The 14,070-nt window shown below is 30.3% G+C and overlaps 1 protein-coding gene across 1 annotated transcript; it reads left to right on the top strand.

Annotated features, from left to right (window-relative positions):
• Window positions 1-739: 739 nt before the first annotated feature.
• LOC143044721 (uncharacterized) lies at window positions 740-13,228 on the top strand. The gene is made up of 2 exons (XM_076216814.1): window positions 740-1,025; window positions 5,997-13,228. Exons 1-2 carry the CDS (start codon window positions 812-814, stop codon window positions 6,242-6,244), a joined length of 462 nt encoding a protein of 153 aa, XP_076072929.1. The 5' UTR covers window positions 740-811; the 3' UTR covers window positions 6,245-13,228.
• Window positions 13,229-14,070: the final 842 nt, after the last annotated feature.

Below are 14,070 nucleotides of genomic sequence, written 5' to 3' on the forward strand. Positions count from 1 at the left end.
TGATGTAGTTTTACATAACACTATTTTTTCTGTCATGTCTGTTTTATGATGTAGTTTTACATAACACTATTTTTATCAGATGACAGGATACTCAAACCATATTTATATTTTACACAGATTTAAAAATCATTTTTTTATAAATATTTATGTATATACAAATGTGTTTTCATGCTTTTAATTAATACAGCATTATAAAGTTATAAAATGTATAATAAAGTTATAAATAATTTATTTATGAAAATCTTCAATATTTTATTTTTGATTGTATTTTTTTTTAAAATACTTGATATTGTGATGAAATGATTTTAAATTATTATTAAGATAATATATAGTGCCGTTCGTAATTGCGTCCATATTGGGCTTGTTAGACCAATAGAAATCTTACTAAATTATTCCAACGTAAATAGAAAATTGTGTGTGTTTATATGATCAAGGATGTGTATAATAAGACCTTCTTACTATACAAATCCTTGATATGATTTAAAATGAAAAGCCTTCATACATCTTTAATTAGTATGGTACAAACAATTCAAGAAAAGTATTCTACAAAGAAAAAAATAATAAAGGTTCAAAAATTATTTATTTTAATAATATTGTTTTTCTTGTCGCTAACAGAGACTCTGTTGCTAAATAGTCTCCTTTTCGCTAAATTTATTCGTCTTGACGGTTCTTGTCGCTTCTCATCGCTTCTTGTTCCTTATTAGTGAGACCCCTAAAATTAAAGCTTCTCAATAACGCCGAATTAAAAAAAAATTGACGCTAGAACTAGAAATACTACAGAGTATTCATCTGTTATTAATTTTGTTTGAATATGGAGGCCTTTGACAGCAGCTTGTACTCAATAGCTGTAACTGCAACTGTAGTTCTACTATTCGCATCAACTATTTATACATTAAGAAATATTTTGAAAATCTGGAGAAAAGGAGCACCATCTCCAGTACCATCAGAAAATATTATAAATGCAACTCATTATCTCGACCGCGATGAAATTGAGGGAGATGAAATTGACAAAGTTAATTTTGAAGGTAAACTTTATTCATTTTATCCCTTAGTTCCGCATTCATTATGAAAACAATGAAAGAAAATGAGAAATGTCAAATGAACATTGGCATTGTCTAAAAAAAAAAGGACAAAAGATAGCAGAGGGACAGTCAAACTCATATTATAAATCGAAAATAAACTGACAATGCCATGGCTAAAAATGAAAAAGACAAATAGATAAACAATATTACACATGAACTGTGACAACATAGAAAACTAAAGAATATGCAACACGAAAGCCACCAAAAACTAGGGGTGATCTAGTCCAAATAATTAAGACGTCTTGAAAGGCTACAATGTATTATATTTTTTTTCTTTGACGCCTTACAATAGCCTTTCAAGACGTCATAATTATTTGGACCAGGGGTGATCTCAGGTGGTCTGGAAGGGTAAAAAGATCCTGCTCTGCATGTGGCACACATCGTGTTGCTCATATTATAAAAAATCCGGTAAATAGTCTAATTCGGTAACTATCGTAACCTGGAACTGTCTTTTTCATATGCGCACTGAAATTGCCAGGGTTTTGGGATAGTCCAAATAATTATGCCGACTTTTGATGTCTTGGAAGGCTGTTTTAAATTTTTGCTTTGGCGCCTCCCTGTCGATGTACAGTCAGGGATATAACTCTATAGGGTTATTACAGGAAAATAACATACATTTGTTATTGTGGACTAAAAAATCAAAGAACTGTGATAACATATGTATGTTACATGTTTCAAAGGGACAATACACATCATTAGTTTAGTTAAAATGTATAAAAGTTCTACTGATATTACTTTTTTCTATATGCATACTTAACTATTTAAAGATATAACAGTTCATAGTTTGCTAATTTTGCATAGTACACCTATATGTTATTACAGAAAAAATATGCCTGTAATAACTAAAGGGTGTTATCACAGCTTCTCTATATCACTTCAAAGCATTTGCTCAGACAGACATCATGCTTAATTACAATGTAGTTTAATTTATTGTAAGAAATAATGACCACAGCATGTAATGAGGTTCTGGCAAGTTTCTCAGTAATTCCCAAGTGTCTTATATAATAAGTTACATTCCTTTAATAACTGAGCCTTGTTATCACAGCTAAGTTTATCCCTTAATAGCATCGACTCATTGATTTACCATGGTCCATCAAAAATGTATTAATTTGATTAAAAAATTAGTTATCAAGACTATACATTTAGTTTCTGCCCAAAGTCTCAAGAGTTCCCTAGAGTTCACTATAAATAAAATAATTTTACAAATTAACAAGCATATGTTATTACAGATTTAGAAAATTTAAGGTGAAAGTATCTGTAATAACACACGCAAGTTATTTCCTGGAATAACCCTATAGAGTTATATCTCTGACTGATGTAAGGCATTAAAGAAAAAAAATATAATAGCCTTTCAAGACGTCATAATTATTTGGACTAGGTTTTGGGCCAGCTTGCAACCCAAAATAATGTACTCCCAAAAATTCAAAACGGAAAGTTCCTAATCAAATGGAAAAATCAAAAGAGCATATCAAACATTACTAAGTGAATTAATTACTGACTTGGACATGGCATTTTCTAATTAATAAGGAGAAAATGGTGGATTAAACCTGGTTTTATAGCTAGTGGGGCATCTGTGTACTTCGAACAGATTCTTGTTTTGTCTAATTCATAACTAATTCAGCTGCTTTTAAAAAAGAATATTATAAAAATGAATGTCCAAATATAAAATTAAATCAAATCAAATATATTTTATTGTAAATTAAAGATGCCCATTACAGGCAGAATAATCACAAGTTAAATTTGGTACAAATGATTACAATGATTTAAATACAATAAAATCAATGATTACAATGAAGAGAAAAGATAGACACACTTAATGTATATTTATAAAACAAATTATCATGTTTCAATATTGACAAATACAGTGATCCTAAAAAATATAGGAAACTGAATTTGAATATTCTGGTTTTCCCCCTTGTGCTTTTATAATCATACAATAAGAAGCTAAAATTACAAATATCTAAATTATGCCACTGTCTTTTTGACAGTAAAATATACAAATTTACTAAGTTTCTAATAGTTTTTTTTCGACCATTACCGTCACCAACATTTAAATTATTAATTTAATTGCTCACTTTATTAAAAATGTGACTATCTTCATTGGAGATTAGCCAATGCAAATAAATGGTGATTGATAATCTAAATTGTGAAAATATTTGCAACTTTTAACTTTGTTGGAAATAATGGAAACTCTCTCACTTTCTAAAGATGAACATTTAAGTAAAAATGGAGTTCATCTTCCACTTCTTTTTTACAAAGTTTACAAATTCTATCAATTGCCTGAAGTCCCCTGTATCTACACATGTACCTCTCTATATTCAGGGATCTCCATGGATGAAAATTGAAAGATTGAGGAACTTTCTCCATCATAAAGCATATCTACACCGTACAGTGTAGCATGATCGAAAGTATTTCATCCCTCCACATAAGGATAGGTGAACATGCTAATTCATTGCTTATTTAAATTATATTTATTTGAATTTTCATTATAAATACTATATAGAAGTATATATATTTTCAATAATTGCCGTTTGTAACCCTTCAAAGGCCAAGCCTTCATGCCCCCTCCCTTTCCCTTAGTCGAGAATGACCAATAGCTATCACAAAGGTCCCCATGTAGTTTTCTATTATTTCCAGATCATGGTTACTAATTCTGAATTTTGTCATCTGAATTCTCAGATTCCTATTGCATATAGCCAAACAAGGTTCAAAATATATATTTTTCTTAATATTAAGTCTGTATATTCTATGTTTATTTCCAAATGACATATTTTTACTGTCATCGTTTAAAGATGAATACCACAACTTATTATACTTTAATTTTAGTTTGTTTAAAATAAATCTTTTCAAGTTAAATTTCATAGTAACATAGAGCCTTTGTCAAGCCTGCAACTTCAGTTTCAGAAAGCTTTATATTTCAGAAGGTAGAAGACCTTGATCATGGATACTTTGTATACATATAATATAGATGCCTTTGGTTCATATGACGTGACTCTGTACTCTTAAAGATCCCGCAATGGGTTATTGTTCTATTTATATACATGTATGTCATTATGTTATTCTTCTATTATAAAGTTGAAAATACTTTGAACGATAAAATTATCTTACTCACTTAGGGATATTAACCATATGTGGATTCTCAAAAATTCGAAAAGAACTTCTGGATAATTTTAAATCTCAGTCTGTTTTTGAAATTAGTTCTAACATACTTTTGATTTTTTAACCCTGTATACCACCATTCACCATGTGATATTATAATTTTTTTTTGGAAAAAACATAGAACAGCAAAATTATTTTATATTTCTTCATATGTGACGTTAACATTTTATGACGTCAAACATGCGAAGCAATGCATGTGGTTTTTAAATTTGATAGATGCTTTTTGTGTTTTTTGTTAAATATTTGTTTGTATATTGAGATTGTGACACAGTGATGACTGCTGTACCCATATTTTGACTTTTTACCTACATGTATTATGTCTGTTTTGTTCACGTATTGTTGTAAATATAATGGAATTTGATGTGACTGTCTTACAGGTGAGAGGTTTAGCCCTATAAAACGAGGTTCAATCCACCTTCTACATTTGAAAATGCCTGTACCAAGTCAGGAATATGACAGTGTCAGTTGTTGTCCATTCGTTTGATGTGTTTTTTGTCGAGCCTTCGACTTTAGTCGAAAAAGCGAGACTAAGCGATCCTACATTCCGTCGTTGTCGGTGTCCTCGTCGTCGTCGGGGTCGTCTACAAATATTCACTCTGTGGTTAAAGTTTTTGAAATTTTAATAACTTTCTTAAACCATACTGGATTTTTACCAAACTTGGACAGAAGCTTGTTTATGATCATAAGATAGTATCCAGAAGTAAATTTTGTGAAAATAAAATTCCATTTTTTCCGTATTTTACTTATAAATAGACTTAGTTTTTCTGCGGGAAAACATTACATACACTCTGTGGTTAAAGTTTTTAAAATTTAAATAACTTTCTTAAACTATCCTGGATTTCTACCAAACTTGCACAGAAGCTTATTTATGATCATAAGATAGTATCCAGAAGTAAATTTTGTGAAAATAAAATTCCATTTTTTCTGTATTTTACTTATAAATGCACTTAGTTTTTCTACGGGAAAACATTACATCACTCTGTGGTTTTAGTTTTTAAAATTTTAAAAACTTTCTTAAACTATCCTTGGTTTGTACCAAACTTGGACAGAAGTTTGTTTATGATCATAAGATAGTATCCAGAAGTAAATTTTGTAAAATGACAAATCCATTTTTTCCATAGTTTACTTTAAATGGACTTTTTTTCTGCCAGGAAACAACACATTCACTCTGTGGTTAAATTTTTAAAAATTTTGATAACTTTCTTATACTATTTTTTATTTGTACCAAACTAAGACAGAAGCTTGTTTATGATCAAAAGCTAGTATCTAGAAGGAATTTTTGTTAATATTTTGTACCTGTGTATCTGTATTTTACTTATAAATGGACTTAGTTTTTCTTCCAGTTAACATTACATCCAGTCTGCAGTTAAAGTTTTTAAAACATTTATTAGATTCATAAACTATCCCAAATTTTTTACCAAACTTGGACAGAAGCTTCCTACAATCCAAACATGGTATCAAGCAGAATATTTTTATTGATTTTTTTCCCTCATATTTGTTGATCCTGCAATTTACAGCAAAAGTAGGCGAGACACTGCGTTCCGTGGAACCCTTACAAATTTTTTATTTGATTAGGGACTTTAAATTTCCGTTTTAAATTTTCCTTGGAGTTCAGTATTTTTGTGATATTACTTTTTATGTTAAGAAGTTTCGGTCTGTCAAATGTCAAGTGTTATTGACCTCATTTTCATGGTTCGATTCTCTTGCACAACAGACATTTTTAACACAATGATGTATTTGTTTTATGCATTTTAGGTGGAGATGCACCAGAAGTTGATCCTATGCAATATTGTGAACATATACAGAGTGAAGTAAAGAAAGCTAAATTTAGAGTGGCTGAGAAAAAGATTGGAGAAACAATGACAGCAGACCAAATAGCTGAAGAAAAAGAAATGCAACGAAAACAGTTGGAAGAAATATTTAGACTTATGCAGGAGCAAAATGACAAATTTGGAGTCAACAGTGTAGAGGATATACAGAACCAGATGAAACTGTATGCATAAGTTACAGCTTTAAAAGATCATGGAGTTTATATGAAATCATTTTATGTTGATCTTAGTGGCAGACTCATTTTAAGAGACCAGTAATAATAGAAAAACTTTTGATAATGGAATTAAGATTTTGAAATAAGAGAAAAAATTGAGATTTAAATTTTGAAATAAGTGCAAGAGATATTTTTGCTTCTGATGAGTGCTCCGAGCTACATGTACCATGTGATTTTTTTTTGGGGGGGGGAGCGGGGGGGGGGGGGGTCTGAGCAAGGATGACAAATTTTAGTTGTAATCTCTGTCCTGCTTTTTATTTTTCATTCTTTTCAGTCCTGTCTTTTCTTTTTTTTATTCAGAGATGTTTTTTTTTTACATAAATTGACATCCTACTAATGTTTGGCCAAGTTGCTCATCCTGCCTTTTTATACCACCGCAAAAATTAAAAAATTTTTGGTCGTATATTGGTATGATGTTGGCGTCGTCGTCTGCGTCGTCGTCGTCCGAATACTTTTAGTTTTCACACTCTAACTTTAGTAAAAGTGAATAGAAATCTTTGAAATTTTAACACAAGGTTTATGACCACAAAAGGAAGGTTTGGATTGATTTTGGGAGTTTTGGTCCCAACATTTTAGGAATTAGGGGCCAAAAAGGGCCCAAATAAGCATTTTCTTGGTTTTCGCACTATAACTTTAGTTTAAGTAAATAAAAATCTGTGAAATTTTGACACAAGGTTTATGACCACAAAAGGAAGGTTGGGTTTGATTTTGGGAGTTTTGGTTCCAACAGTTTAGGAATTAGGGGCCAAAAAAGGGCCCAAATAAGCATTATTCTTGGTTTTCGCACTATAACTTTAGTATAAGTAAATAGAAATCAATGAAACTTAAACACAAGGTTTATGACCACAAAAGGAAGGTTGGGATTGATTTTGGGAGTTGAGTTCTGAACAGTTTAGGAATTAGGGGCCAAAAAGGGGCGCAAGTAAGCATTATTCTTGGTTTTCGCACCATAACTTTAGTATAAGTAAATAGAAATCTATGAAATTTAAACACAAGGTTAATGACCACTTAAGGAAGGTTGGGTTTGATTTTGGGAGTTTTGGTCCCAACAGTTTAGGAATAAGGGGCCCAAAGGGTCCAAAATTGAACTTTGTTTAATTTCATCAAAAATTGAACAATTGGGGTTCTTTGATATGCCAAATCTAACTGTGTATGTAGATTCTTAATTTTTGGTCCCGTTTTCAAATTGGTCTACATTAAGGTCCAAAGGGTCCAAAATTAAACTTAGTTTGATTTTAACAAAAATTGAATCCTTGGGGTTCTTTGATATGCTGAATCTAAAAATGTACTTAGATTTTTGATTATTGGCCCAGTTTTCAAGTTGGTCCAAATCGGGGTCCAAAATTAAACTTTGTTTGATTTCATTAAAAATTGAATAATTGGGGTTCTTTGATATGCCAAATCTAACTGTGTATGTAGATTCTTAATGTTTAGTCCCGTTTTCAAATTGGTCTACATTAAAGTCCAAAGGGTCCAAAATTAAACTAAGTTTGATTTTTAACAAAAATTGAATTCTTGGGCTTTTTTGATATGCTGAATCTAAACATGTACTTAGATTTTTGATTATGGGCCCAGTTTTCAAGTTGGTTCAAATCAGGATCCAAAATTATTACATTAAGTATTGTGCAATAATCAACTTCTTAAATCATTGTTTTATACAATATACAATGTATATTCACTTTTACTACCAACTGATAAATTAAAACAATCTTTACCATTCAGTGATAACAAGCACCTGTTGTTGCATTTTAATATTTTATGATGTATTTAAATGAGTAGTTATTGTTGCAAACTCCATTAGAAATTTGAATTGAGATCAGTTTTGGAAAAAGGGAAAGGAAGATGTGAAAAAAAAATGGGGGGGGGGGGGGGTAAATTTTTCTCATTTCAGATTTCATAATAAAAAGAAAATTTCTTCAAACATTTTTTTTAGAGGATGAATATTCAACAGCATAGTGAATTGCTCAAAGGCACAAAAAATATTTTAAGTTCATTAGACCACATTCATTCTGTGTCCGAAACCTATGCTGTGTCAACTATTTAATCACAATCCAAATTTAGAGCTGAATCCAGCTTGAATGTTGTGTCCATACTTGCCCCAACCGTTCAGGGTTCAACCTCTGTGGTCGTATAAAGCTGCACCCTGCGGAGCATCTGGTTTCATATTTCATAACAGCCCCCTCCCCCACATATAAAAATCAAATGGTAGATATAGCTCCTTTAATTTTCTAATCAATTGAAAAGTAAATATTCACCAAAGTACTTGAATTCTAATAAAACAGAACAAGGTATGATATTTTAATTTTATAATTTAATTATAGTTTTCACTTTGTAATTTTGTTCATGTGAGTTGTTGCCTTTGTAAATTTGTTGCAAATTGAATGAGATTATCTTACTGCAATCCATACAGAATATGGATCAGAAGAAAAGCTATAAACAGACCAGATGGCCATGTGAGCCTTTGTCATTACTTGGCATTTGTTGAACTGCCATATACTTTTTTCCAAGTTTCTTCTCTGAAATTACTAATCTAATTCAATTAAATTTTGAGTGAATGATCCCTATGTAGAAAGTTTTGTGCTTTTCTGGTTAGTCAACATACATGGCCTAAAAATACAACGCCTGAATGAAAAGCAGTTTTTAACTATTAAAGCAGTTACAGCAAAACTTACATACATGTAGGTAAAATTGATCAGCAGACATATAGAACTGTTATGTTGTTGGTTGCATATTCATTGTTTAAGCCATACTCAACTAATTTAGGTGTGCATCTTAGTGTATACCTGGTATGCTTTAGTTCTAGAAACAGGATTTGTCTCAATTTTGTCTGGTGACTTTTGTCACATTTTAAAATTAACACTTATTATTATATCTTGATTTTTTTTCTAAAACATTTTTACACTGATTGAAATTGAAAATATTCTAGGTCATATATATATATCTTATATACAAAAGATATACTGTATACCATATAAACATCATTTGTTTAAACGGGCAGTGCATTAGAATGAAATTAATTTCTACTGGCTGTTTTCCTCATATGTAGCATAGAGGGCATTAGGTTTTTCCATTTAAAAGTAATCTTTCGTAGTGTTTTATTTCATATGCAATCATTCAGCATGACATTGTGAATTTGAACAGTGGAATTTTTTGTTGAGCGATGCCATCTACTCTTGGTGAATCTTCTGATGTTTTATTAGAGGACATTTTTATTCCCCACCTACAATAGTAGAGGGGCATTATGTTTTCTGGTCTGTGTGTCCATTCGTTCATCCTTCTGTCCCACTTCAGGTTAAAGTTTTTGGTCAAGGTAGTTTTTGATGAAGTTGAAGTCCAATTAACTTGAAACTTAGTACACATGTTCCTTATGATATAATCTTTCTAAATTTAAAATAAGAGTGTTTACCCCAATTTCATGGTCCACTGAACATAGAAAATAATAGTGCAGGTGGGGCATCTGTATACTGGGGACACATTCTTGTTATAGCTGTTAAATAACAAGGTGACATTCTAAACCCGCCAGGAGTTCATTAATTTAGAAAATGATTTTCAAGAGTCTTCTTTTAATTCAGCATCACTGTTGTTGTGCAACCATTCACTGGTGTTAATTAGCCTTTTAATAATTGGTATTACATGTAGTATTGGTTTCATGTCTACATTGATGGGTAGATTATACCAGGAGAATATGGTTAAGATTGAAAGTGAGACGCATTGCATTTTTGTATTTTAAAAAATAATATCAAAGTAGAAATTTTCCAACTGGTTACATGAATGATTTGATTCTGAAACATTTCAAAGGAAAATTTGGCATAAAATGTTTTTAAAAACACAAAACATACTTAATTTCATATCAGGCTTATCCAAAATCTTTCTGATTCTTTTAAGCAGTAGTTCTTTGCAGATGTTTATATTAGCTTTGTGACTATTAGAAATTGTTACAGTAGATTTGAGCATGGAAGAGCATTGGTGAAGTGGGGGCATTTTTAGTGTACTTTTTAAGCATTCCAGTGTGTTTATACAATATTGTGATATTTACTGTTGTAGTTTTACTTGTATGTGTTATAGATGTAAAAATGAATATTGTATGTTTTATATAATTTTGTAAAATCAAAAATACTATGTGCTTTTATTCATATTAAATTGTTGGTCAATGATCAAAAACTATTAAAGAGAGATAGTTTAAATGACATGTTAAAACCCACAATAACATATATACATCAAAACAACAAAATAGTCATTGATGCAAGATTTATACAAAAATTGCAATCCTCTTTGTTTATTGGTGTGATGTATCTTTTGTCTCATTTTTCACAATAATCAATGCAACTAAACATAAGCAGCTGTTTTAACAAATTTCTTTTTACTTCAAATACAAAATATATAATATTCATGTCTGCAAATTATATATACATAGTTGTGACTATTATTTATTGTTTTTAATATATATATACATAGTTCTAGTCATTTAATTGTTACAGATTATAAAGTTGAGTCAGTACTTTTATGTACATGTATATACTTTAAGACTGTTAATGGTGGTATTTTTAATTTTTTTAATTTTATTTTTGAAGTTTTGACATTGTCAACAGATATTTCTTTATACAAGACAATGAAGAATATCTACAAGTGTGTATACAATGTACAATTGTGTATTACATGTATTAGTTTGAACAAAATTAGGGAACATAACTTCTGACAACCTCCTTCGAGATTACAAGATTCTTAAGGGAAAAAAATCATTCATTTGAAGATATGCTGTATTTATTTTCTGTATATACAGAAAATAAATACAGCATAAGATGTGTTCATCAGATTTATACATATATCTGTTAAATTTGAGCATTTATGTAATTACTAGAGTGGGGCCCATATTTGCCGGGGACACAATTTCGCCGTTTTATGATTTTGAGGTGTTAACACTTCAAAGGATGGCTGAAATGGAAGAAATATATGCCAATAAATTATAATTTTATAACAAATATGATTATTTTTTAAACTTAAACAAAATTACGGCACTTACTGCAAAAGATCGAAAAACGAACGATTTTCGGTCAATTTCCTGAATGAAAAATAGGATTTTCATAGATTTTTTTCTTAGCATTTTTTTGACTGATTGGCCTAAATTTCTGTTTTTTACACCTTTGAAATGTCTGCTGTTCATCTATAATGACATTTATTTGATAGATATTACATAAAGCTGCAGTTATTTGGTTTTAAATAGATGTGTAAAAACGGCGAATATGTGTCCCCCATTGACAAAACTTCAGGAAATTTCAAACACCTTTTAATCTAACTTTACAGATGATTATTTTCAAATAAACATGTTTTCAAGCTTAGGAATGTTTTGCATTTGAAGTTATCTTCATATAGAAATATCAGTATACTTCAAAAACATATAGACCTGAACATAAACTGTAGAAAACATGGAAAGATATGGCGAAAATGAGCACCCCACTCTAGATGGCTTCATGACTTTTCAGAAATGTGTTTAATGCCAGCAAGGTATACATTTTGTACATACATATCAGATATGATAAGGTTTAAGTTGTGCCTTAGTAATGTACTAGATTTTTCTTTAGATAGAATGTTAAGCTTTGCATGTCTCTTCTTAAATAGCTCATCATAAGGAATTTTATTATTTTTCTTATGCTACTAAGCAAATTTTAGTGAATACTTACTAATCCAGAGTATAATTTGAGTAGTCTGAGGCATTTGACTAATGACTTATGGTACAGTCTTGTTAAATCATGTGCTCATGTTTCCATTCCAAAAAACCTATTGAAATTTGTTTATTTTCATGATTTTGATATAAAATTAAAATTAAAAAATTGAAGTTTGAAGTTGTAGAATACAAATTTTCCTGTCTAATCTTTGTGAAAATTATGATAAATTGTGATTAAGGCCAGGAAATTTTAAAATAAAGCCAGAAAAAGAGGCAATATTAGGGTCTTATCAATTTACTCCTTTGGGTCATTTATGTTCATTGCTTGTCTAGCAAGTCCCAGCAATTGCAGCTTTGTTTAGTTTTCACATTTTTCAGCATTCATTCTCTCCAACATCATGAACTTGTTCCATTTTATTTGAAACAAGTTAAATCATCCTGGTATAATATAATATATAGTATCAAAAGTATGATTTATGTGTGGGTATATAGGGTTAATTTGAATTTCCTTTGAAAAGCAATTTTTTTATTACAGTTAAAATAATAAAGCATGCAAACCAAGAGTTCGATTGCCTTGCTTTCCAACTTTGGTTGTTTGCTCAGACATTGTAATTAAGATTGACACCTTAATTCAATGGGTAAGTGGTGTTATAGTCTGTTTACTATACACAAAGGTTTGATTGGTCAATGAATATCCAAATTGTATCCAATATGTTACCCATTGTCCAATCAACTCTTTTTTATATAGTAAACAAACTGTTACTCTGCCTCTCCATTGAATTTAGGTGTCAATATTTATTACAATGCCTGAGTAAACAACCAAACAAAGTTTGCAAGCAAGACATTTAAATTCTTGGTTTGCGCATGCTTTATCATTTTAACTGTAAATGTGAAAAATAGTTTCCAGGAGGCACTTTTTGATTTTGTCCTATCCTGCAGCCTGTTCACACAGATTTTATGAGTAGGAAGAATAGAATTCATCATAAAAGATTTTTTTCTCGCTTATTTTTCCTTGCAAATTTTTACTTGGAAAAGATGCACACCATTTAGTTTTTTGCATGACAACATTCATCAAACACATAACATTTAATAACCTCTAGCTTATAAGTTAATATTTTTTGTTTGGGCTTATTTAAAAAGATTGAATCTCAGATGTTAATTATGAATGTTAGATTTTTACCTCATGTTGAACAAAATAGTTTTTGTGATGTTGAAAAATGTTTATTGATCTTCATTATCACTATGTTGTGAAAGAAAACAGTAAAAGAAATTTTAAATGAAGTCTTGTATTTGAACTTAATTGATCCAATGATTATTCCAGAAAAACACAAACAACAGATGCAGTTTGAACAATATGACTGCCAATCACTTGAAAATGGGGAAAACAATTGTAAATTTTAGACAGAAATATTATTCATGACTAAAATTCTTTCATGTTGATCTTATATTGCTTATAATTTTAGCTACTCTCATCACTTTAATCTTCTCCTCTGCAAGTTTTGGGTCTGGTGGAACAAACTTAGTGACAATCATCTTTGGAGTATTTAGTTTGAATATATGTCCTATGTTGTGGCAAAAATGATCGCAATGTTTGAGAACTACATGTACCTATTATCTATTTAAAGCAAAATTGTTGATTATAGTTATTGACTTGAAGTGACAATATTCTCCAATTTTTATACGACCGCAAAAATTGAAAATTTTTTGGTCGTATATTGGTATCACGTTGGCGTCAACGTCGTCCGAATACTTTTGGTTTTCGTACTGTAACTTTAGTTTAAGTTAATAAAAATCTATGAAATTTAAACACAAGATTAATGACCACAAAAGGAAGGTTGGGATTGATTTTGGGAGTTTTGGTCCGAACAGTTTAGGAATTGGGGGCCAAAAAGGCCCAAATAAGCATTTTCTTGGTTTTTCGCACTATAACTTTAGTTTAAGTAAAAAGAAATCTATGAAATTTTGACATAAGGTTTATGACCACAAAAGGAAGTTGGGATTGATTTTGGGAGTTTTGGTTCCAACAGTTTAGGAACTAGGGACCAAAAAAGGGCCCAAATAAGCATTATTCTTGGTTTTCGCACTATAACTTTAGTATAAGTAAATAGAAATCAATGAAATTT

This window comes from Mytilus galloprovincialis, chromosome 9 (assembly GCF_965363235.1).
Source record: "Mytilus galloprovincialis chromosome 9, xbMytGall1.hap1.1, whole genome shotgun sequence".
NCBI classification, from domain to species: Eukaryota; Metazoa; Mollusca; class Bivalvia; order Mytilida; family Mytilidae; genus Mytilus; species Mytilus galloprovincialis.